At 37.0% G+C, this 22,937-nt stretch overlaps 2 protein-coding genes across 3 annotated transcripts; both read right to left on the bottom strand.

Moving 5' to 3' along the window:
- Positions 1 to 1,837: 1,837 nt before the first annotated feature.
- On the bottom strand, positions 1,838 to 9,924 carry LOC127507926 (ELAV-like protein 2). Of its 2 annotated transcripts, XM_051885378.1 has the most exons (6): positions 9,752 to 9,924; positions 8,191 to 8,294; positions 7,959 to 8,112; positions 7,072 to 7,267; positions 2,752 to 2,790; positions 1,838 to 2,573 (listed from the first exon to the last, which is right to left on the bottom strand). In XM_051885378.1, exons 1-6 carry the CDS (start codon positions 9,915 to 9,917, stop codon positions 2,282 to 2,284), a joined length of 951 nt encoding a protein of 316 aa, XP_051741338.1. In that variant the 5' UTR covers positions 9,918 to 9,924; the 3' UTR covers positions 1,838 to 2,281. The 2 variants fall into 2 exon arrangements, with proteins under 2 accessions (XP_051741338.1, XP_051741337.1); XM_051885377.1 differs by having other exon boundaries at positions 7,959 to 8,294.
- A 7,757-nt stretch (positions 9,925 to 17,681) lies between these two features.
- Positions 17,682 to 20,470, bottom strand: LOC127507911 (transcription factor E2F1-like). The gene is made up of 4 exons (XM_051885308.1): positions 20,467 to 20,470; positions 20,197 to 20,327; positions 19,149 to 19,365; positions 17,682 to 18,351 (listed from the first exon to the last, which is right to left on the bottom strand). The coding sequence occupies exons 1-4, from the start codon at positions 20,468 to 20,470 to the stop codon at positions 18,167 to 18,169; spliced, it is 537 nt and encodes a 178-aa protein (XP_051741268.1). The 3' UTR covers positions 17,682 to 18,166.
- Between the last annotated feature and the right edge of the window lie 2,467 nt (positions 20,471 to 22,937).

The raw sequence follows: 22,937 nt of genomic DNA, 5'->3' as shown, positions 1-22,937 counted from the left end.
ATTAGTGATGTTTCCCGACTTTTGACCAGTACTGTACATCATTTTGGAGTAGAACATAGCAAATAGCAAACAATAAATAAAATAAAAATAAACTCAAATAAAAAGGAGTCACACATGTCAGCATTAGCCAGCTGACAAAATATGCTTTTTTCATTTTAAATTAGTGCACTGTGACCGACTATAACTGAAAACAACATTTACAAAAATGACCGGACTACAAAAAATTGCTTATAAGTCTCTCGTTATGCTACATTATCACCAAATGTTGGATTTAATCTTTTTGTCAACATATTTTCTTTCAATTAGGACAGGTTTTGTATGTATTTTTGAAACTGATTGATCGTAGGCCTCATTGATCTGAGCTTATATTGGTCAAAAACGACCACCCATTGAAAATGAATGGGGGAGTCAAAAATCAGAGAAACAATTAGTGTTCAGGAGCGTGTTCATCATGTTCACATATATACATGTGGGCTAGCAAAAATAAAAGCCTTGGACCTCTGCATGCATACTCGTGCATCCGCACACATACTCACACGTTCATGTACACAAACAAACCATTTTGAGTATTACAGGCTTTCTTTTGCACAGAGATGAACTCAAATCAGTGAGGCTCAGATCAGTGAGGCCTACGATCAATCAGTTAAAAAACAAAACAAACAAAAAAAAATTACAAAACCTCTCCTAATTTAAAGAAAACAAGTTGACGAAAAGATTGAATCGTATATATGTTAATAAAATAGTGTAACAAGTGATTTATAACTATAAATTATTTTTCTGCAGGCTGGTCATTTTTGACCGGGAACACCACAAGGGTGATTGTGTGACATTTTGTAATAAAAACAAAAACAAAATAAACGCATTACAAAAAAATTTCCTGTTTAAACAAGCTCAGATCAATGAGGCCTACGATCAATCAGTCCGATAACAGGGACGCCACAGCGGCCCACAAGTTTCACAGGCCTTTAACATTTATAGATGCAGCATGCATTAACATGCCTTTTCTGCAGGCACGATTTATAGGCAGTAAACGCACCAATAAGTCCACATTATTGACCCCTGGGGGGTCCCGTAGCCTAAAGTTACCACTTTAGCTAAAAACGTTAAATTAGCTAGTAATTAATTCTGCTGATTTGTAGTGCTTGTCGTCAGCCGTGTCTAAAAGCTGAAGACATGTCACATGATTAAAAACTTTCATTTGAATTGTCACGAATTTCACAAAAAAATCTGACGCAGCACAACTGTTTTCAACATTGATAATAATCATAAATGTTTCTTGAGCATCAAATCATCATATTACAATGATTCCTGAAGGATCATGTGACACTGAAGAAAAGTTTGTTTAAATTGTAGTATTTCACAATAATGCTGTTTTTACTGTATTTTTGATTAAATAAATCCAGCCTTGGTGAGCAGAAGAGATTTCTTTCTAAAACATTAAACAATTGTAATGTTTCCAAAATTTTGATGGGTACTGAATTTTCTGTGATATTTTTTATTTTATTACATTGTATAAAATCCTTGAGGACTTCTTCTATACTCTTCTTTGAGAGAGCCAGAGATGCAGAACGAAGCAGCTCCAAACCACATTGTCTCTTGTCTTGCTTTGCTCGTGTAACACGCTGTTGATTAAACCACGTTCAATTCTAGATCTAGTGTTCATGTTTATGTTAAACTTGTTGCAGATTGACCATGTTTTCCTGTAAATAGTTTTATTGTATTTGAAGACTTCAGATGCAAAAGCCTCTCAATGCCATCTGAAATTTTCTTCTAAAATGAGCATTTTTATCAAGCTTGAATGTTTATGTTGTTATTTCACTTTAATGGCAATGAAAAGGACCTATTAATTGCCATTAAAGTGAAATTACTGAACCTAAACATACAAGCTTGATAAAAATGCTCATTTTAGAAGAAACTTGACGGCATCATATGAAGGATCAAAAACACACCAGCAGACTCAGTACACATTTCAAAGTGTATTAAAATTAGATGCTTTGAAACTTCAGAGATTTGGAGCGTTTTTGCCATATATATCTCTTCAGGAGTTTTGGCCAAACTCTAAAAAAAAAAAAAAAAAAAAAAAAATGAAACTCACAAGTCAATGTTAAAGAAACTTTGTAAATGAACTTTAGCACACCAGAGAACGTAGAAATCTAAAATAAAAGAATCAAAACCAAAACATTCAAAGTTATTATTTATAAGTAAACCATTTTAAGAACACAAAATTAACACAAGAAATATGTCTTAATGCTAACAGTCTTCACTCCTTCAGGCCCAGTGTTTATTCAGTTTTGAAGGAGACCTGTAAGGCTCGTTTGCCGAGACAGTAGCCGTTCAGACTGGTGACGGCGACAACTGCGTCCTTGTACTTCCTCATGGTAACAAAGCCGAAGCCTTTGCACTTCTCTGAGCAAAGGTCTCGTATGACCTTAACAGTGATTACGGCACCAAAGGGGCAAAAGAGCTGCCAGAGGATGTTCTCGTCTGTGTCCGGTGCAAGATTATCTACAAAAATGCAACAGCCGGCGTCGGCGTAAGCCGGGAGACTGCTGGCTGCTTCGGGGGGGAATCGGCTGCAAAAACAAGCACAAAACACAGAGTTTCAGCACAGAAGACAAGCCACCAAACCTCTGTACTGCTGCTTCACTAACATGCCCATCAATTACGATCTTTAAAAACAATTAACAAATAATAAATATTCAGTCAACACTGTGTTTCAGGGTTTCACAGCAGCAGCTCAAAGTAACATACCTCTTGACTCTGTGCAACACATTGAACAGCTTACCCAGCCTGAAAAACACACACAGACACACACACTGTTACGTACTACACCTTCAAACAACTGAACGTAACATGGAGAGCGACACAGGTTAATATGTGTCACTCAGAGTTCCGTCTCCTGCTCCCAGAATACTTGTTTTGCTATACTTGACCCCATAGCATGTTTTAACACTAGAGGGGTATAGACAGCCAGAAAATCACTTCAAATGTTTACACACATGATGTCCACAAAACTGGTCAAGTTGGTGGGTGCTGTGAGGACCAGATGGTGGCTAGGCAGATTTAAGATGACAATTTCTGCTTTGAGCTTGAACGTGCCCCAGGTGACGATGTGTTGTAATTGGAGGAGTGTTGGAAGTATCTCTTCGGATCATTTCAAAACAATTTCAATTTTAGTATAATTTTTTATCAATATTTTTGAAATTCTATTCCGATTATTTGTAAAAAAAAAAAAAAAAAAAAAAAAATCTTAAATGTCTCACTGTACATTGCTATTCGTATTATTATGGTGGAGCCGTTGCTTACACATTACACCTGCACTTTACTATAGCATCCTCACTAATTTCAGAAGCACCCTCAGCGATTTGATTCTGGAACCGGACCTGCACAAATGGAAGAGCAAAATATATGCAACTTAAATTGGAAACACAGAAAAATGCAGGTTAAACTCACAGCACATGCAGTGACGAAGCTTTGAGACGCGAATCATGCGCTTCTTGCATGAACATTCCGAAACCTGAGCAACCTATTTTATTAGATCAGCCTTTGCCGTGTGATAAGCGCACTAAGCTATGTCGCGATTTTGTTTTCTGTTCAATTGACAGATGCTTTGCCAATGCAATGACGCAAAACATCACGTTAGTGATCTTAGGTTCATTATAAAACTGGCGTGGGATAGATTAGACTATGGCGGGTCACCACTGTAATAAAATAGTTTGCATGCATTTGATATAGACTGCAATAAAGCAGGACAATCAATTTAAAAAGGCTATATTCACCTGTATATGCTTGAAGTCTTCGACACAGACAGCGTTTTAATCATTTGTTTATAAATTAGGTGTAACCTTTACTAATCGATTCGTGTGAAGTGTAAACCCACTCCTGTCCTTTACATAATCATCAGAAGATCTCTTCTCAGTGAACTGTAAAGCCGCAAGATGCGTGATATAACAATAGATGGCGGTAATGCAAGATTTTAGTTTGTGATCTGAAGATGCTGTGCTGCTTCAATGCATTGCAGGCTCGTCAGAACACCAAACGGAATGTAGCTTGTAGCTTTTGGTCGCACTACACCGCTACTTGCTGGAAAAAGTAGTTAACTACTGGAAAAGCTACACTGTTTTAAAAGTAGCTGAACTGCTGACAAGCTACTGAAAAATGTAGTTAAACTAGTAGTGTCGTTTCATGTAGTTAACTACTTTCCAACACTGGGTAGTAGTGAGTATCCATGTATGGTTTTATCTGTGGTTACCAAGTCTCACTTTGAGAATATTTTCATTTATGCCTAATAAATAAAATAATTCTTCTCTCTCTCAACACAAATAATGAAACTACTTGAAGAGCCCCGATTTAGTGGATTAAATATTCACTTCATATTCAAAAACCCTAAGACTCAGACTAAAAAAAAAAAAAAAAACACTAGTTGGATGAAAAAATGCCCACATTATGTACATTCTTATGAATTAGAAATTAAAAACTATTTTCATACTTTAAGTTTAGGCTTTATGCCAGACATTATTTTCACTCCAGAAATGAAAGGCTTATTATCCCCTTAAATCTTAAGAAATTAAATAATGATTCATTTATAATTTAATGACAATGTAAATTCTAAATTAGTGCTGTTAATCGATTAAAAAAATTAAGTAATTAATCATGTTTTTCTGTAATTAATTGTGATTAAAAACATTGGAATTTTTAATACAGTGCCACTTGAAAGTTTGTGAACCCCTTGCAGAATCTGTGAAAAATTTTAACAAAATAAAAGACATAATACAAAATGCATGTTATTTTTTATTTAGTACTGTCCTGAGTAAGACATAAAAGATGTTTACATATAATTCACAAGACAAAAAAATAGCTGAATTTATTAAAATGACCCCATTCATAAGTTTGTGAACCATTGACTCTTAATACTGTGTGTGGTTACCTGGATGATCTATGACTGTTTTTATGTTTTTGTGATGGTTGTTCATGAGTCTCTTGTTTGTTCTGAGCAGTTAAACTGAGCTCTGTTCTTCAGAAAAATCCTCCAGGTCCTGCAGATTCTTCAGTTTTAAAGCATCTTCTGCATATTTGAACCCTTTCCAGCAGTGACTGTATGATTTTGAGATCCGTCTTTTCACACCGAGGACAACTGAGGGACTCAAACACAACTATTAAAAAGGTTCAAACATTCACTGATGCGGAAACACGATGCATTAAGAGCCGGGGGTGAAAACTTTTTGAATTTGAAGATGAAGATAAGTGTACTTAATTTGTCTCCAGGAAACATGTAGGTATCTTCTGTTGCTTCCGAAGGGCAGTACTAAATGAAAAAAAAAAAAAAGATATTCAAGCGAAATAAAAAAAATTTGGACCTCGTCTTCCTGTTCAAAAGTTTTCACCCCCCGGCTCTTAATGCATCATGTTTCCTTCTGGAGCATCAGTGAATGTTTGAACCTTTTTTAATAGTTGTGTTTGAGTCCCTCAGTTGTCCTCAGTGTGAAAAGATGGATCTCAAAATCATTCAGTCACTGCTGGAAAGGGTTCAAATATGCAAAAGATGGTGGAAAACTGAAGAATCTGCAGGAGCTGGAGGATTTTTCTGAAGAACAGAGCTCAGTTTAACTGCTCAGGACAAACAAGAGACTCATGAACAACCATCACAAAACAAACAAACAGTCGTAGATCATCCAGGTAACCACACACAGTATTAAGAATCAATGGTTCATAAACTTTTGAACGGGACCATTTGAATAAATACAGCTATTTTTTGTCTTGTGAATTATATGTAAACATCTTTTATGTAAAATATCTTAATCAGGACAGTTCTAAATAAAAAACAACATGCATTTTGTATGATCTCTCTGATTTTGTTACAATTTTTCACATTTTCACTGATTCTGCAATCTTTTTTATCAATGAAGGCCAGTATCACTGAAACTAATACAGCTACTGATGCCTCTATGAAATTGATTGTTTTTAAACATTAATTATAGATATTCAGCATTACAGTATCACTAAAAGCTATCAATGTCAACATTTATAAGGCTTTAAAAAAATAACAACTTTTTATATAAGTGAACTTAAAACAATCTTTACATAAACACATTATAATACACATCATATTTACCTGTTGCCTTCCTGTCTAACAGGTATGAAATATACAGAAATTGAATAAAGTTATCAATTACTTGTCTTTACAGTCTTCATTGCATAAATTATAGACTGATCCTTATTAAAGTTACAATTTTCTCCCTTACCTTTGTTCTTTGATTAATTAATGACAGACATCACAGCAACTGGTTTATTAGGCTGCTTTCACTTTAAGAGCTGCCGCTGCTAAAACATGACACGGATCTGACGTGCGTCTCATTTTCTCACAACTCTTTTCATTTAAGTTAATTTAAGACATTATTTAATTCATTTTCAGACTGCTCTTATGAGGATACTCCACAAAACGGGCAATCATATGCGCTAATTTTGACGACTATTCTAAGTGTATTGAAAAATAGAGGGTCACAGGCCTCTGTGAGCCAGCCTGCAACTCCATCTCCCCTCCCACTTTTCCCCTTCACAATGTAGCAATGTGACTGAAGTGACCAATCACAAAACTAGGCTCCTTCCCTAACTAGGAAGGAGCCATCCAATCAGAAAAATCACTCTCCCTCAGGCTCCTCCTCCCAGGATGTATGATGCAGTACACATCATTGTGATTGTGTGCTATAGGGGGAGCTCACAATCACAGGAGAAAACATCAATTTCCATTATTACTATTGTTGTGAGGACTTTTGCTGAAACTTACACAGCATGAAGGCCCTCTGGAGGCCATTAAAGCATTATTTTTGTGAGTACCAGCCAAAAGGTCCTCACAAGGAGAAATGTCCTCACAAAACAGGTGGCTTATCAATACTTGGTCCTCAGTCCTCACAAGTATAGCAAAACCAACACACACACACACATACACACACACACACACACACACACACACACACACACACACATACACACACACACACACACACACACACACAGTGAAATCCAGCTCAGATTCATCCAGCTCCAGTGCAGCGAGTGTACCTAAGTCAGTACCTAAATCTCTGGGCCGGACACATCAGTCTTCTCTCAAACACAAATGCCTGGCTGCTCTTCTGCTTGGAATGTCTGGCGAACTTGACTGTGATTGGCTCAGTGCAGCCCGGCGGCTTTTGTGCATTCAGCCCTTTAATGGCCTCCTCAGCCTCTGTGTGCAGGTCAAAATAGATGAAGCCCACACCCTTGGACACGCCTGAACACCACAAACACAATCCAGTCAGAAGACGGTTTGGTACACCGATATGAAATTATTACTGTTTTGCCTTTGTAGACACCAAACACCACAAAAGGCTCCACACACACATTATAAATAAAACATACAAACAACGGTTTTGCTAGTAAACACTGCTGTGATGTTCATTTTGCTCAAAATTGATAATCGTGATTAATCACAACTGCTGTCATTGAGAAATGTTTTACATTTCATCAGAATTATTACACTTTTACATACGCACAAATCAAAAGAACGTTTGGAAAAACAAGAAACTTCTCAAAAACTAAAAGAGTGACATTCCTAATATTAACTCCAACATTTACAAATGATGTTAAATGTTGTTTAAAAAGAACAACAAAAAGAGACTTTGTATTGTCACACAGAGGTTGTTAGAGCATTTATTCTGCAACCACAATCGCAAACAACAGCCGAGATCATTTCAGGATTAATTACAGTTCTTCACTGAAGGTTCGATGGCAGAACCGGCTCGTGAAGGAACACAGACTGGCTGAACGTTTCGTTCATTTGAGCAGAATCTCAATGGAGATTGATGGAGATGTCTGTTTTTGTCTTCAGTGTCTATGTCAGTAAATTCAAATGCAACTCGTTCACAATAGTTTGCTGTCAGTCTGAACGAGTAGCACAAACACAAACGGCGCTCCGGCCTCACCTGTGATCCGATCCACCAGGATCCTGGAGGTGATGATGCGGCCGTACGGAGAGAAGAGCTGGTCCAGCTCCATCTGGGTCATGGTTTTCGGGAGGCCACTGACATACAGGTTAGCGTTATGGATAGAGGCGGAGCTGGGGCGAGCAAACGACACCTGGAAAACACAAACAAACTCACTGTGAAGGGCAGATGTGTGAGACAGACGGACAGACAGACAGATGGACAATCTTACCTTGATAGTTTTTGAATATACTCTGAGTCCATTTAAAAGGTTGATGGCTTTTTCTGCGTCTTGGGGCTCCACATAGTTCACAAACCCGTAACCCATACTCTGACCTACACACACACACACACACACAGTTTAGAGCTGCACAATTACTCATAAAAAAAAAAAATTACAATTAATATTTGGCAATCTCGATTCAAACACCCAAACGATCTAATTCCTAAATGACAAGTATCATTATTTCTGTGTTACAATAATTCAAATTATCACAGAAGAACTGGGATAAAAGTTTATAGCTTGGATATATTCAGGTAAGAAATACTACAGAAGTTGAATAAAGTAACCAACACTGTAAAGTCTTTATTGTATAAATTAAATGTATTTTGATTTTATTGCAGCTACTGAAGGATTCACTCAAGAGCAGGGAGTGATTTTTTTCTTGTTCTTTGATGATCATTAATGACAGACAGCAGCAGGTTAATTAGGCTGCTGTCACTTTAAGAGCTGTACAGATCCAATATACTGTTACACATATCCCACCTCTTCACGTTCACTACGGACATAACTGACTGTTTTTACATGAATACTCACCAAGACGGATATTTTGACATGTTTTTGTGTGTATTTGATTATTTAGCTGCACACCCGAAGCCTTAAGTGTACTTGTCATGGCTTCAGAGCACCAGTGCCGGAGATTACAGATTACGTTCACAGATTATTGTGCTTTTAATAAGTCTTTTTCAGCACGTCCTGCTCTATAACTTCTCTACGGCTGTTACTAACGATTACTTTAATGATCGGTTAATCGATCTATTACACTGGTCGGAAGTCGTCTGCTTCAGAGACAAAATGCGCTATTTATAGAAATGTGTCGCTTTGTAAAACCAAACACTGACAAATAAGAGAGCATGAGGCACAGTTACGACAGGACCAGAGCCCTATTCAACCCGAATTAAACAGCTGATTCAGATCAAGTCATTCAGGCTTAATCTGAAAACAGCAGGTATGTATAAACTCTACAGGAACTGAGTTTGAGTCCCTGCTGTATGATTTCTAGAGCTGATATACGGTGATCTGCTCAGCAGATGTAAGCTTCATTATGACTGCATCATCCATGACTTCAAGGAATAACATGAAGCAATTCATATCACGTATGACAACACCAGCTTCAGATCGCATCATTCTTTATTTATAGATTTTAGTCATTTCTGGTTTAAATTGTGATCGCTTCTCTTTAATCACTCACTTATCCTCCGCCATCCCTAAGGTCAAAGGTCGTATATACTGACCTATAGCATATCTTGAAAACTAGAGCCAATTAACAATGTTAAGCATCATTTTCATTCTCAGTGACTAAAGTTTGACTACTTTTATTTCAAAAGCATTTTGGCTGTAGGCCAGTATTATTTTTATGTTTAATTGGAATATAAAATTGATTGATCACAGTAACAAATCATCAGATCACCCAACCCGAGTTCAGAGACTGCAACAAAATATAAATTCGAATTGAACGGAGAGAGTCGCTTAAAAATGTAACAAACCAACATAAAAACTGCTACAAAACCACCTGAGATTTTGTCCCGCACGATTTTGCAGGACTCGATCGCTCCGATGCGGCCGAACAGACTCTTCAGGTCGTAATACGATATGTTCAGCGGGAGGTAGTTGATGATCAGGTTTGTTTTGCTGTCATCAGTGGTTGATGTGCAGCTCGACCCGTCACACGGCTCCATGGCTCTGATCAACTGCTACAGATACACACATGACCAAAACAGGAAGAGACAAATGAATGTGAAGCTCCTGCAGAGCTGAACGTCTCTCACTATAGCTTGTTGGAGATGAACTACACTAGCCTGCCACCGGCTGGTGAGATCTGCTGGTTGCAGGCGGGGAAAGAGTACAGAGACGGCCGTCTTTGCACTTTGTGCTTTCTGCAGTGTGCTAAACCAACGTCATTCATGGCAGTCATGGTTAAATACAGAATCTGACCAATGAGAATGAAATGTGTCATCATCAAGGCTTTCGCAGGCGATTTTGAGCAACTGCAGCGCCTGGTCTCTTTTAGCTCTCGCGGTACTTTGACGCCACACGTGATCGTAAGGCGGCTGCAGCGCCGATCAAAGTCGGACAAACTTTCTAACCAGAATGCATTGCTTGAACAAGACTAGTGACTCCTTAAAATATTAAATCCAATAATACATGTTAAAAATATTTGTTAAAAGATGTTTTATTTATGTCTATTGTTTCATTTTTGTAATGTGCTTTTGTAAAGTCATACTTCTGTTATAACAGACTAATATACTAAATCCTAATAAGTTTTAATGTAATAATATAAGGAACCAACAACAATTAAAAAACAAAAACATTCAAAAATGTATTGTCCCCGTTTTTTAATTAACATTTTTTATGCTTTTATGCTTTTTATGCTAACTGAGTTTTATGGACGCATTATAATTGAAGTAAATGCACAATAATGCAGGCTTTTTTAGTGTTAACATGTACTTAGAGTTTTTTTTCAACTGCTTACACACAAAATCCTTACTTGTCACACAATTTCTGAAACTTGACACTCAAACAACACACCAAGAATTGTACACACAAAATGCAAAATGCCTCACAAACACTTTCAATCTTGTACAGAAATTAACAGAATATCATGGCAAAGGTGTTTGCTACATAAAAATGTGTGCTTTTGAGAAGTAATTGGCAGAGAGATGTTGAATAATTCACGGTAAACACGAAAGCAAACTATTTATTTTTTTACTGTACATGTATTACACAGTACGAAAGAAAAGAAAAACATCGATCGTGTGTAGTTGTTTGAAAAAGGAAGTCAAGATACTTCCTGTTAGTTTTTTGTGTGTTACATAGAGAACTGTGTGTTGTCGAAGACCGAGAATTAGTGTATGGTTTTGCAGATTTGGTGTGTGGTTCTGAAAAAAGTTTTGAAAAAAAGAGGCAGTTTTAAAAAATGTGTGTAAGCAGATAAAAAACTGTACGCGATAAATCCCCTCGGAGGGGTTTGTGGCCAAAGTGGAAATAAACGAGTTAAAATCCGCGCTTGATCAGCACTGTTGTGACTGTTACATTATAACACCGTATTATGATAGTTCGTCAAAACAGATCATAGTGTGAAAAACACACAGCGAGTAACAAATATAAAAACACCCACAGTCCAAAACGAGCTGAAATAATAAAACATCTTTGACATCTAATATTCTCACACTGTTTCACTGAAATAAAGTCAGAAAGAAATAAGCTTACCTGCTTAAGTCAAACTTGTTCGTGCTTGCCCGTCAGTGTGGGCGTGGCTACAATTCAAATACCTGTCATGAGCAGTATTCATACTAACCTTTCAAATTTAATATAATTTAATTTAACATCATTTTCAACATCAAACACAAATTGTGCACGTCAGTATAATTAGTCTTTTATTCTATCGGTTCCTGTTTTTTGAGAAAAAAGAATGTAGGCTGTAACTGTTTACAAATGTTTTATTTGTTTTTTTCTCCTATAACAAATGTTATACAGAATATTATTTAATTAATCCGCTGCTTCTTTTAGCTAAATTTAGCATTCATAAATCTAAATTTGAGGGAAATAAGCCTATTCATTGTTTAAACAATCATAAAACAAATACATAAATAAAATAAACCAGACAAATTTAGAAAAAATAGAAATGAAAGTAATATGTGAAAGTAAATAATATGAAAATGTTTACAAATAGAAGCACATTTTACAGCTTTCTTATTTTTTAAACAAAACATTGTATTTAGGTATTGTTTGAATTCTGATTTTAAAATTAAAAACAAAGGCTTATTTCCCTCAAATTTAGATTTATGAATGCTAAATTTAGCTAAAAGAAGCAGCTGATTAATTAAATAATATTCTTTATGATAACATTTGTTATAGGAGAAAAAAACAAATAAAACTGACCTTCAAAGACCACATTGCAAAGACCACTCGGTCATGCAGACTTGCACTGTTCCTTGCTGGTGGAACAATCTTCCTGCCTTTATCCGGAATGCAGAATCCCTGGCAATATTCAAAAGACAGCTGAAAACTCATCTCTTTCGTGAACACTTAACCTCATCTTAATAATAAAAAAAAAAAAAAAAAATTATACCTATCCTTTCACTTCCTCTAATCCCTCTCTATTGTAGCTTATGATACTCTGAGCATTACCTAAGACTTGTATTGTGAGCACTTTTTGTGTCTTTTGCCTCGTCATGACGACTCGCTTGTTGTATTCCTCACTTGTAAGTCGCTTTGGATAAAAGAGTCTGCCAAATGAGTAAAATGTAAAATGTAAATGTAAATGTACTCCCCCTGACTAATTGTAATTCGTTAAAACAATAAAAAAAAAAAACATTTAACACATTCAAATGTAGTCAGTAATCATAACATCAGTCAACTAAAACATCATTATAATCTGAAACGTTTCATACAATTTAGTTTTGCATCTAAAGCATCCAAACACACAGGCAGTGATGTGCAAACGAAGTTTTACAGTTATAAAGTGAATAAATTAGTCTTCATCAGCGCAGAAACCATGATCCACTTTACATAATCCATTACGATTTATTTGTAATTAAATAAACTTACTGTTCGGTAGCTTCAGATCACACGCTGAATCACGCATGCGCAGTATCATCAGCTCATCGGTTCTCAAATCGGACACGTCCGAAAGAAGCGGTTCTCGGTTGTGTACTGGTGATCCGAAAAACGTTGCAACCCATTCTACTCGAGAACAAGATTGAGATTCGAGAACCGCCAGAGCGATTCAAAAGGAGTCCCTTGTTTGCTCGCCGTAGTTTGATTACATCGTTTTTTTATCTTTATATCACCTTGTTTAGAAATTAAATAAGCTGTTCATGGATTATTTATGAAACCAATAAATGTTTAGTTTGATAGTTTTACAAACAATTAATTGTTTCCCATCTTTAAAAAAAAATTAACATGAAAGCACAACTGCAAAACTTTTACTGTAATGCTTTTTAAATAACATTAATATAGAAAAAAAAAAAACGTTACAACCGTTTCTTGACTCGAGAACGAGAACAGTGACAGGCCGTGTACGTTCGTTTGTGTACGCCGCGCATGCTCACTCACTCATATCAGCTGCTCTGCTGCTCGTGCTCATCGTCATCAGTTCTCTCTTCACAGCAGGTAAAGTCAGTGTACTGTTGGAGTAACTCAAAATTGTACTTATTTATATTGTTTTTATGAAATATTGCAGAATGATGCCTACTGATGCTCTCTGGATAAAGGAAATTCAATTTAATACAAAAGTAAATGCACTCAAAGAGAGATTTAGTGAATCATGGCCTTCATCAGGGATTGTTTACCTTTATCACCATTACTCAATAAAGCCTTAAAGTTTTACATTTACACTATACTTTGAGAGCCTTGCTCTATTGTTCATATGTAGATTTCTTGATTTGAAGAAAGCATCTTTTGCCCCTTTATATAGACAGACAGTGGCTATCTTATATATGGGTCATTCTACGGAACTGGTGTAGTACAATTAAATTCTTATTTTGTCCATTCCTCACAAGAAAGACAACATACAAACATACCAACTAGGGAACCAACTGCCACGCTCATGGAGTCTCTAAGCAGCCCAGACAAGGAATAAGGGTCTTATCTAGAGAAACCATCTGTCATTTTCTAAAAAAAAATCAGATTTATATACTTTTTAACCACAATGCACTGCTTGCTGCTTCTTCTTGTAGAATTCCGGCAGAGAAGACTCTTATTCCTCGTCTGGGATCGTGTAGAGCTCTTTGAAGCTGCACTGAAACTGATATTTGGACCTTCAACCCGTTGAACCCCAGTGAAGTCCACTATATGGAGAAAAATCCTGGAGTGTTTTCCTCAAAAACCTTCATTTCTTTTCCACTGGAGAAAGAAAGACATGAACATCTTGGATGACATGGGGGTGAGTAAATTATCAGGACATTTTCATTTGAAAGTAAAAAAAAAATTATTTTGCGTTTTTTTGAAAAAAAATGTTTCACACACAGACCAGTGTTGGGGAAGCTACTTTGAAACTGTAGCTTGACAAGCTACAAGCTACTTGTAAGTTAAAGTAGTTAAGTTACATTCAAGCTGCCCTTCTGAAAAAGTAGTTACTATCAAAGAGTATAGCTACATTGAAACTACTTTTTTTTTCTTTTACAAGGACATTGTTATAAACAGGCCTAGGCAGTGAGCGGGATCAACAAGTATGAGCTGAAGAAAGTGTCTCCATCCACATCCATCCATCATAAACGTGTGTGGAGCACAGCTCCAGGAGGTTAATAAAGTCCTTCTGAAGTGAAGCGATGCGTTTGTGTAAGAAACAAGTGTAACACGTTATAAAGTAAAATATCTAGCTTCCGCCAGACCACCTTTTTCCGTAAGTTGAATAGGGAAGGTGTAGGATGTAGCGTAAGCTTTGTGAACTGTGAGAGATTTACACTTTCTTCATAACTTGAATACAGAAGGTGGTCTGGCGGAAGCTAGATATTTTACTTCATAACTTGTTAAATATATATATATATATATATATTTTTTTTTTTTTTTTTTACACAAACGCATCGATTCGCTTCAGAAGGGCTTTATTAACCCCTCGGAGCCGTGTGAGGAACACGTTTATGATGGATGGAGGCGTTTATGTTGCAGTGATTTCTGATGTTGTGCTGTTGTTAGTAGTTTCCCCACATTCTTCAAAATATCTTCCTTTGTGTTCAGCAGAACAAAGAAATATATACTGGTTTGGAACAACCTGAGGGTGAGGAAATTGACAGAATTTTCATTTTTGGGTGAACAATCCCTTTAACATCACAATTCAGAGGACTCACAAAATCTGTCAAGAACATTGCATAAAACTACTTAGAGACTAGTTGTGCTTATTTTCTTATACATCATGGCAGTATTTATTTACCTGCCTTTTAATTCACAAATTATTATTGTCAGCGGATAGACGAGGAACACAGAGGTAAGTGATATAAACAACAGCAGGTTTATTGAACTGAGATGAACAACAACACAGCAGTGAAAGCAGTCCAGGTAAGCAGGCTGGGAGAGGGAATGTCTTGGTGTAGCTTATCTGTGAGTGATGCAGCCTTTGCAGGAGCTGAGGAGAACTAGGACGGCCAGTAGGAACAACAGGTAAGAATAACACAGGCGAGTCAATCCAGGAACACAACAAGGTAAGGTTGAGACCAGACAGTGAGTGAACCGGAGGAGTGCAGTTTTATAGAGCTGACGGTGACAGGTGCAAGGAATCAGTAATCAGGTGATTGTGGTCTGGTGATGACTGGGTTGGTGACTGAGTTGACTCCATGACAATTATATTATATTATATTATAACAGTGCATGATTAGGATTCAGGCAGCGTTACAGGTCATAAGTCCATATTATGACATTATATTGTATAAATTAATATTAATATAATATTAGTTGCTAATTCAGTCTTTTTATTATATTATGAATTAATATTAAATTATTAATATAAATGAATTGAAAAATTATTATATTATATTATATTATTATAATAATGACTGACCTGAACATCTCCAGGATACAAGATGCTCTGAACTCTGAAAGAGAAAAGGTTGTGATATGATATCTTATTATCAATTATTATTATTATTACTATTATTATCAGTATAATTTCTATTATTCTTATTAATTACAGGGGGCGAAGCTGAAGCGCTGAGAGCAGCACATTAACCGCACGATTGAGAAACTGTCGCAGTTCACTGACAGACACAAGCAGCACGTAGTGTGTAAGATTGATGGCTCACAGCTACAAAACTATTTCATATTCAACGTTTAGTGACTTCATTCACTACTTTAATTATGTCCTTTCTATTTTGACATATTTACACTTGTTAGTTGACAATAATTTGTCACAAACAAGAATCATGATATGCTATTATTCTTAGTAGGTTTATAATTTGTATAACATACACAATGTTGCTGGAAAAAAAAGTTCCTGGGAAAACAAATTGTTCCAGGTAATTTCAGTGGCTTAAGTTCTTGTTTTGAACACTTATAGGATATAGAGTGCTGTTTTCCCAAATATCAGCACAATTGCAAATGTGATATAGCTTATTGATTTGAACAGTTCAATAAAAAAGAAGTTAATGTTAGGTGACTGTCATATGGGGTGGGGATGGGGCCCTCCAACTGTTTGTTTGAAACAGCCTTGGTGATCATGCGACAGGAGGTGTGATCCAGTCCAGAAAAGACTCCGGTAGCTTGTGTCACAGAGTAAGAACTGAATGCTTTGAAATTGAGGCTTTATAGACTGAAGTCAACAATTATCTATGAATATATATGTGTGCAGGTCCTGTTGCTCAAGGAACAGACCAGGAGAAGCTGCTGGCTCATCTGGAGGAAGAGCTGGAGCAGAGCAGAGATCTGATCCAAGCACAGCAACAGTTACTGCAGGTCACACACCAGAGCTGCCGTCATGTGCGACGCTGTGTTTACGACAGTAGCTGGAAGTCGTTTCTCTCAGGACAGTGTAACTCCGCCCTTCCCTGCTGTGCTGATGGACAACTACTATCTGGAGGAGTGGCTACAGGACCACTGGGAGGAGTTTAACAGGCAGAGGCGGAGCTTCAGGCAAGAGAGGCAGGCCTTCACTGAAGCAGCTTTTCGATTGGGTCACGAGGTGAGAGAAACTGAAGGTGATTTATATGCGCACATATGTTTATCCCTCTGAACTAACTGTTTGAATCAGCTGGTTTTTAGTGGATGAAGTCAGTTCTCCTCAAGTTTACACGGGCAGAGGAACCGCAGGTTTAGAGAATCACATCAAATTATCAACATGATCCACTAAGGGAATGTTTACATGACAATTTCAACTAAAAACTGAAAACTTTTAATGCATTTTGGCCATTCATTTACCTGATGACAGCGTTTTTGGGGCCTAAAATGCAAACTTTTGAAAACGGGTTTCGGGTGTAAGGTATAAGGCGCGTAGTGTTTCTTTACAAAGTGACGTCGCCAACTACTGGCCTGGCATGAAAAATACAGTTTTGAGCCGTTTCGCGGATTCGTGTGAACGGGGGTCGTTTTGACAACATTGTCGTCTGCAGTTTTGGGGAGTAGCTAGCTACAAGTAGCGTCGCTACTAGCTTAACTACATTTTTCAGTAGCTTTTCAGTAGCTCAGCTAGCTTAGTTAACTACTTTTTCCAGCAAGTAGCAGTGCAGTTTTCCAGCACAAATATCTAAACATTCTTACATCAAGATAATTTACTGGCGAAGCAAAATGACTGAAGATATTCCACTAAAATGACATAATATCATTATAATACAGTAGTCAACATTTGAAGTGGATCAAAACCTTTCATCAAAGTTGTCCTAAAACCTTCTTCTTAGGACAACTTAGTTCTTAGGACAACTTTCATTAACTTTTTTGGTCCACTTTAAATGTTGACTACTATAGTTTCACATGACTATATATATTTACTTTGTCTGACGAAGTGGAATGACAACTCTAAAACAGCCAAATGCTATAAAACAATCACAAATCACTAGAGAAGAACAACTCCAGTAAGAAAATACTGAGAATCCTAGTAGGAATAAACAAATATCAAATATTTAAATATCAAGATTAATATTTGAGATTGGAAAGTGTATGAATGTTTACACATGCACAGGAAAAAAAACTAAAAAAATAAGAGAAATGAATTCTTAGGGGACTATATATACACTATAAGGTAACTGGGCATTTATTGTACCAGGATCAGATATGAATGCAAATAAATACAAAACGTCTCCTGTAACTGTGATAAATATCACACAAGCCTACACACACAATACACACAAAAGATGCAGAACTTTATGAACACGAAAGAATTGGTGACATGATGAACGTTTGTAAAGAACAAGACGACATTAGATTTACAATAAATTCCAATAAACATGAAACCAGAGAGATTAAAGGTGACATATTTCTATTAATACATTAAATGGCAGTGTCAAAACTCCAGGTCGAAGTGATATTCCTGGCTGTGTGGCGGAGACAGGCAGGGGAAGCCGTCCAGCAGGAGGCCGTTAGAGTCCGCTGCGCCACCGCACTCCAGCAGGAAGTCAGACGAGCCCAGAGGAGACAAGTCGAAATCTGGCATCTCGCGAATGCCAGAAAACAAGTCCAGAAACGACTCTGAAATTATTAAAGATTGAAGAAATGGGAAATTAAAATCATGGGGAAAAAACTGGGAACATTTGTATACCGGGGGGTGAAAGCTTTTTGAATTTGATGATCACGGTAAATTGTATTCATTTGTCTTCTGGGAAGAATCTTCTGTTGCTTCCAAAGGGCAGTAATAATTGAAAAAAAAAACAACCTAAGATTTAAACAAATTAAGAAAAATTTCCACACATCTTCATCCTTCATCCTATTCAAAAGTTTTCACCCCCCGGCTCTTAATGCATCATGTTTCCTTCTGGAGCATCAGTGAGCATCAATGTTTGCAGCTTTTTTAATAGTTGTGTTTGAGTCCCTCAGTTGTCCTCGGTGTGAAAAGATGGATCTCAAAATCATTCAGTCACTGCTGGAAAGGGTTCAAATATGCAGAAGATGCTTTAAAACTGAAGAATCTGCAGGAGCTGGAGGATTTTTCTGAAGAACAGAGCTCAGTTTAACTGCTCAGAACAAACAAGAGACTCATGAACAACCATCACAAAAACATAAAAACAGTCGTGGATCATCCAGGTAACCACACACAGTTCTAAGAATCAAGGGTATGTAAACTTTTGAACGGGTTCATTTTAATAAATTCAGCTATTTTTTTGTCTAGTAGACTAAATATAAACATCTTTTTATGTAAAATATCTTATTCAGGACAGTACTAAAAAAACAACAACATGCAATTTGTATGATCTCTCTTGTTTTGTTAAAATAATTTACATTTTGCAGATTCTACAAGGTGTATGTAAACTTATGTCAACTGTGCTTACCAAAGTCTGTACTCAGAGGCAGAGGGGAGGAGCTACACAGAGTAGCCAGCGATGATGATGTCACTTCCTGTGAGACGAGCTCAGACTGCGGGGGGCTCTGGCAGGACGATTTCGCTGGACTATAATCAGTGACGGGACTACAGACCCCAGAACTGTCCTCCAGGAACAGAAACATGTCCAACGGGACTTTGGAGCTCTTGACAGAAATCTGGCAACCCTGAAATACAGACAGAGGATGAATTTAACACATTTAAAGAGACAGAGACATTTTAAAAGCACGCCAATTCAGGGGCGGTGGGTTGGGTTTAAATCCAAAATATTGCCAAATTGGTGCTTTTACATTTCGTTTTGAAACCAAATCTTCCACCATCATCTTGTCAGTCAGCTCCTCACTCTTGTAATGAATGAGATCTGACTCCTGCTGCTGATCTGTGCTGCGACTCGTTTGGTTCACGCTGCATTGAGCAGATGCATTCAGTTTTCTAACTGAACGAAATGGGTTCTTATTAATATGGAAAAAATGAAATGATTTTATAATGAAATGATATTCTATATAAGAAACTAAAACTACTAGTAGGTGGCGGTAAACGTATAAATGACTAAGTCACTGAGTCATTTATTGATTCAATTCGTTCAAACGGCTGATTTATTCAGGAATGAAGTAAATGGCTCTCTTTATGAATGAGTCATTGAATCATTGATTCACTTGATTGATTCACTCAAAAAGTGGAGCGGCATGTTGCTCGGAGATGCACAACAGTTCTGCTCTGCCTTTATACTTAATATTTTGGTAAAAACAGATAATATTGTGTCTAAAATATGACAATATTAACTTCTTTATTGCCCTGCATCATGTTCGTCACCAATGAACTGTATGAAATGTACGATGAATTACGTAGGTCTGGGGCGGGTGCATTAAATAATTTTTGAATCGCGTTATTTTTCCATAAATAATTTATTAAATTAACACCTTAAATCATCAGCCCTAATATATACAAACACTTTTCATATAGTTTACACAAATAAGCAAGCGTGTGTGTTTGCTCACCTCACTGGATTCAGACACCTGCACCTGCATCTCTGGTGGAGTTCTCTGGTGATCTGGTCGAATCACCATGATCTTGTCCAGAGGGTTGACTGTTTTACACAGGTCCTGCCATGTAACGTACCCAAGCCTGACTTTGCGTTAAAGATCACAGTATCCACGTTCCCAGACCTAATTTCAGCTCCAAAACCACTTAAATCTACACCCAGACCCATGAAAAAAGACTACAATAAAGAGCTAAAGGACATTTTGAGAAAATCTATCTACACGTACACATTAAGATGAAGGATATTTCTTGTTGTGCATATCCTCTTTAAGGAGCTGTAGTTGTAAGCTGCATTGGCTAATGAGCTCGTCGAGTTTCTCCTCGGCCTCTGTCAGCTCGGACGTTTCCCTCTGCAGCTCCTGTAACCTGGCCTCGGACGCCCCGTCGATACGATTCCCCCTGAGAACATAATAAATGCATAATATAACATAATAAAACAACTATATGGTCAGTTGTGAATAAATCAACATCACTCTAAAGAACCTACAGCCACTGAATGTGGTTCAAGGACGTCTTGGAGATCAGATTAATTCCCGCCAGGACATTGGTGATTTGGTTGATGCGCCATCTGTGGATGCCCAGCACCCGAGAGGCCCATGTTAGGTTGACCACGCCGTCCGGAGACCGAGCCAGAAGGTCCAGGAAGCGTTTGGTGGTCGGTTTCAGAAACGTGTAGCCAGTAGCCAGTTTAGGGACTAAAACAAATACTTTTATTCAGCAAGAATGCATTAAATTAATAAAAAAATGACACTAAAGACATTTATAATGTTACAAAAGATTCTATTTCAAATAAAAGCTGTTCTTTATGGAAACTTGTTTCCTCTATGAAATAAAAAAGGTAATTGCGCATTTTTATTTCACAATTCTGACTTTTTTTTCTTCAGAATTACGTGACAAAGTCAGAAGTGCAAGTTATAAAGTCAGAATTGTGTGATATAAACTTGCAATTGAAAGAAAAGTTTGTATCTCGCAATTCTGACTTTATATCACACAATTCCAACTTTATATCATGCAGTTGACTTTTTTCTTAGAACTGTGAGATATAAAGTCACAATTGCATGTTATAAAGTCAGAATTGCAAGATATAAGCTCACAATTCTGAGAAAGACAGAACTGTGAGATTTAAACTCACAATTCTGACTTTATAAGACGCAATTGTGACTTTATATCTCACAGTTCTAAGAAAAAAGTCAGAATCTCGTGATAAAAACTCGCAATTTTTGATGTGCGATAAAAAATTTGTAATTCTGACTATATCTCGCAATTCTGACTTTATTACTTTATAACAAGTTTAAATCTCGCAATTCTGAGAAAAGTCAATTGTGAGATGCAAACTCGCAATTGCATGAAAAAAAATGTGAGATAAAAAGTCGCAATTTACTTTTTCTATTTTTTTATTTAGTGGCATAAACAAGCTTCCATAATCCTCTTTGGAACTTTCCATTTATTAAAGAATCCTGAAAAAAGCAGCACAACTGTTTTTAACACTGATAATCATAAATGTTTCTTGATCATCAAATCATCATATTAGAATGATTTCTGAAGGATCATGTGACACTGAAGACTGTAGTAATGATGCTGGAAATTCAGCTTTGATCACAGGAATAAATTACACTTTACAACATATTCACATAGAAAACAGCTGTTTTAAACTGTAATAATATTTCACAATATTACTGTTTTCCTGTATAAATAAATGCAGCCTTGATGAGAAGAGACTTCAAGAACATTCTTTGAAATCTTACTAACCCCAAATGTTTGAATGCTAGCGTATCTATTTATATTCAGCAGTCTTTCATTCGTACCTCTGGGTGGTGCGGGTGTAGCAGATTGGGAGGTGAGACAGTACTGGTGATCACTCTCTAAACCTTCCTCCTCTTTATCTAAAAAACACAAAGAAAGCAACATCTTAAAATCGATCCAACAATGCATGTGTCATAAAACCATAATGCTACTTTAATAACATAACACCTTTAACTGCATGCCAGTAATCTGCCTTTGAGATTACTGCATGCCATTGAGAATACTGAGTTGTAACTTATGCTGAAGGTCATCATGAACCGCTCCTTCTGGAATGTGAACCTACAACATTTGGGTTACCAGGTCAGATCTTTAACCACTGAGCCACATTATGGAATGGAGTTTCCAGAGGTGAAAATTTCAAAGTGGGATGTTCAAAATCTGAGGTAGAACCCCAAAGGCAATAGTTCACATGCAAGTGACATGGACTAAGAGGCTGAAGCTGTACCGGCAGTCTGCCCCGAGTGGGTCTCCCTGTGGTTGGGCATCCTGTGCTGGCAGTGGCGGTGTGATGTGGGGAGGCAAACAGCAAGGTGTCCCCTGCAGCAGTGCCTTGACTGAACATACGGGTGAGACTCCTAAACCACAGCCAGGCCAGAATGTAGGTCAACTTTAGTTCTGTGACCAAAGTGGAATTAAACAAGTTAAAATCAGTGCTTGATCAGTGTAAATGGAAAAAAAATCGGTAAATGGAAAGTCTCCATAGTGCCTTTTGTGCATTTGCAGTTTTTTTTTTTTTTACTTGTTACTTTGCACTTTTTTAGGAAATATTTACCATTTATTCAAGTTTTTTATTTAGGATATTACATTTTTTGACCCTTCATTTCCATGATCTAGAATTAAATGGTTGTTGTCATTTGAAAGTGCGTAGGCCTGCTTCCACCCCGTCGGCGTGCAG

This window comes from Ctenopharyngodon idella, unplaced genomic scaffold (genome assembly GCF_019924925.1).
Source record: "Ctenopharyngodon idella isolate HZGC_01 unplaced genomic scaffold, HZGC01 HZGC01CH25, whole genome shotgun sequence".
Lineage (NCBI taxonomy): Eukaryota > Metazoa > Chordata > Actinopteri > Cypriniformes > Xenocyprididae > Ctenopharyngodon > Ctenopharyngodon idella.
This window is presented reverse-complemented; position numbering and strand designations above follow the sequence as displayed.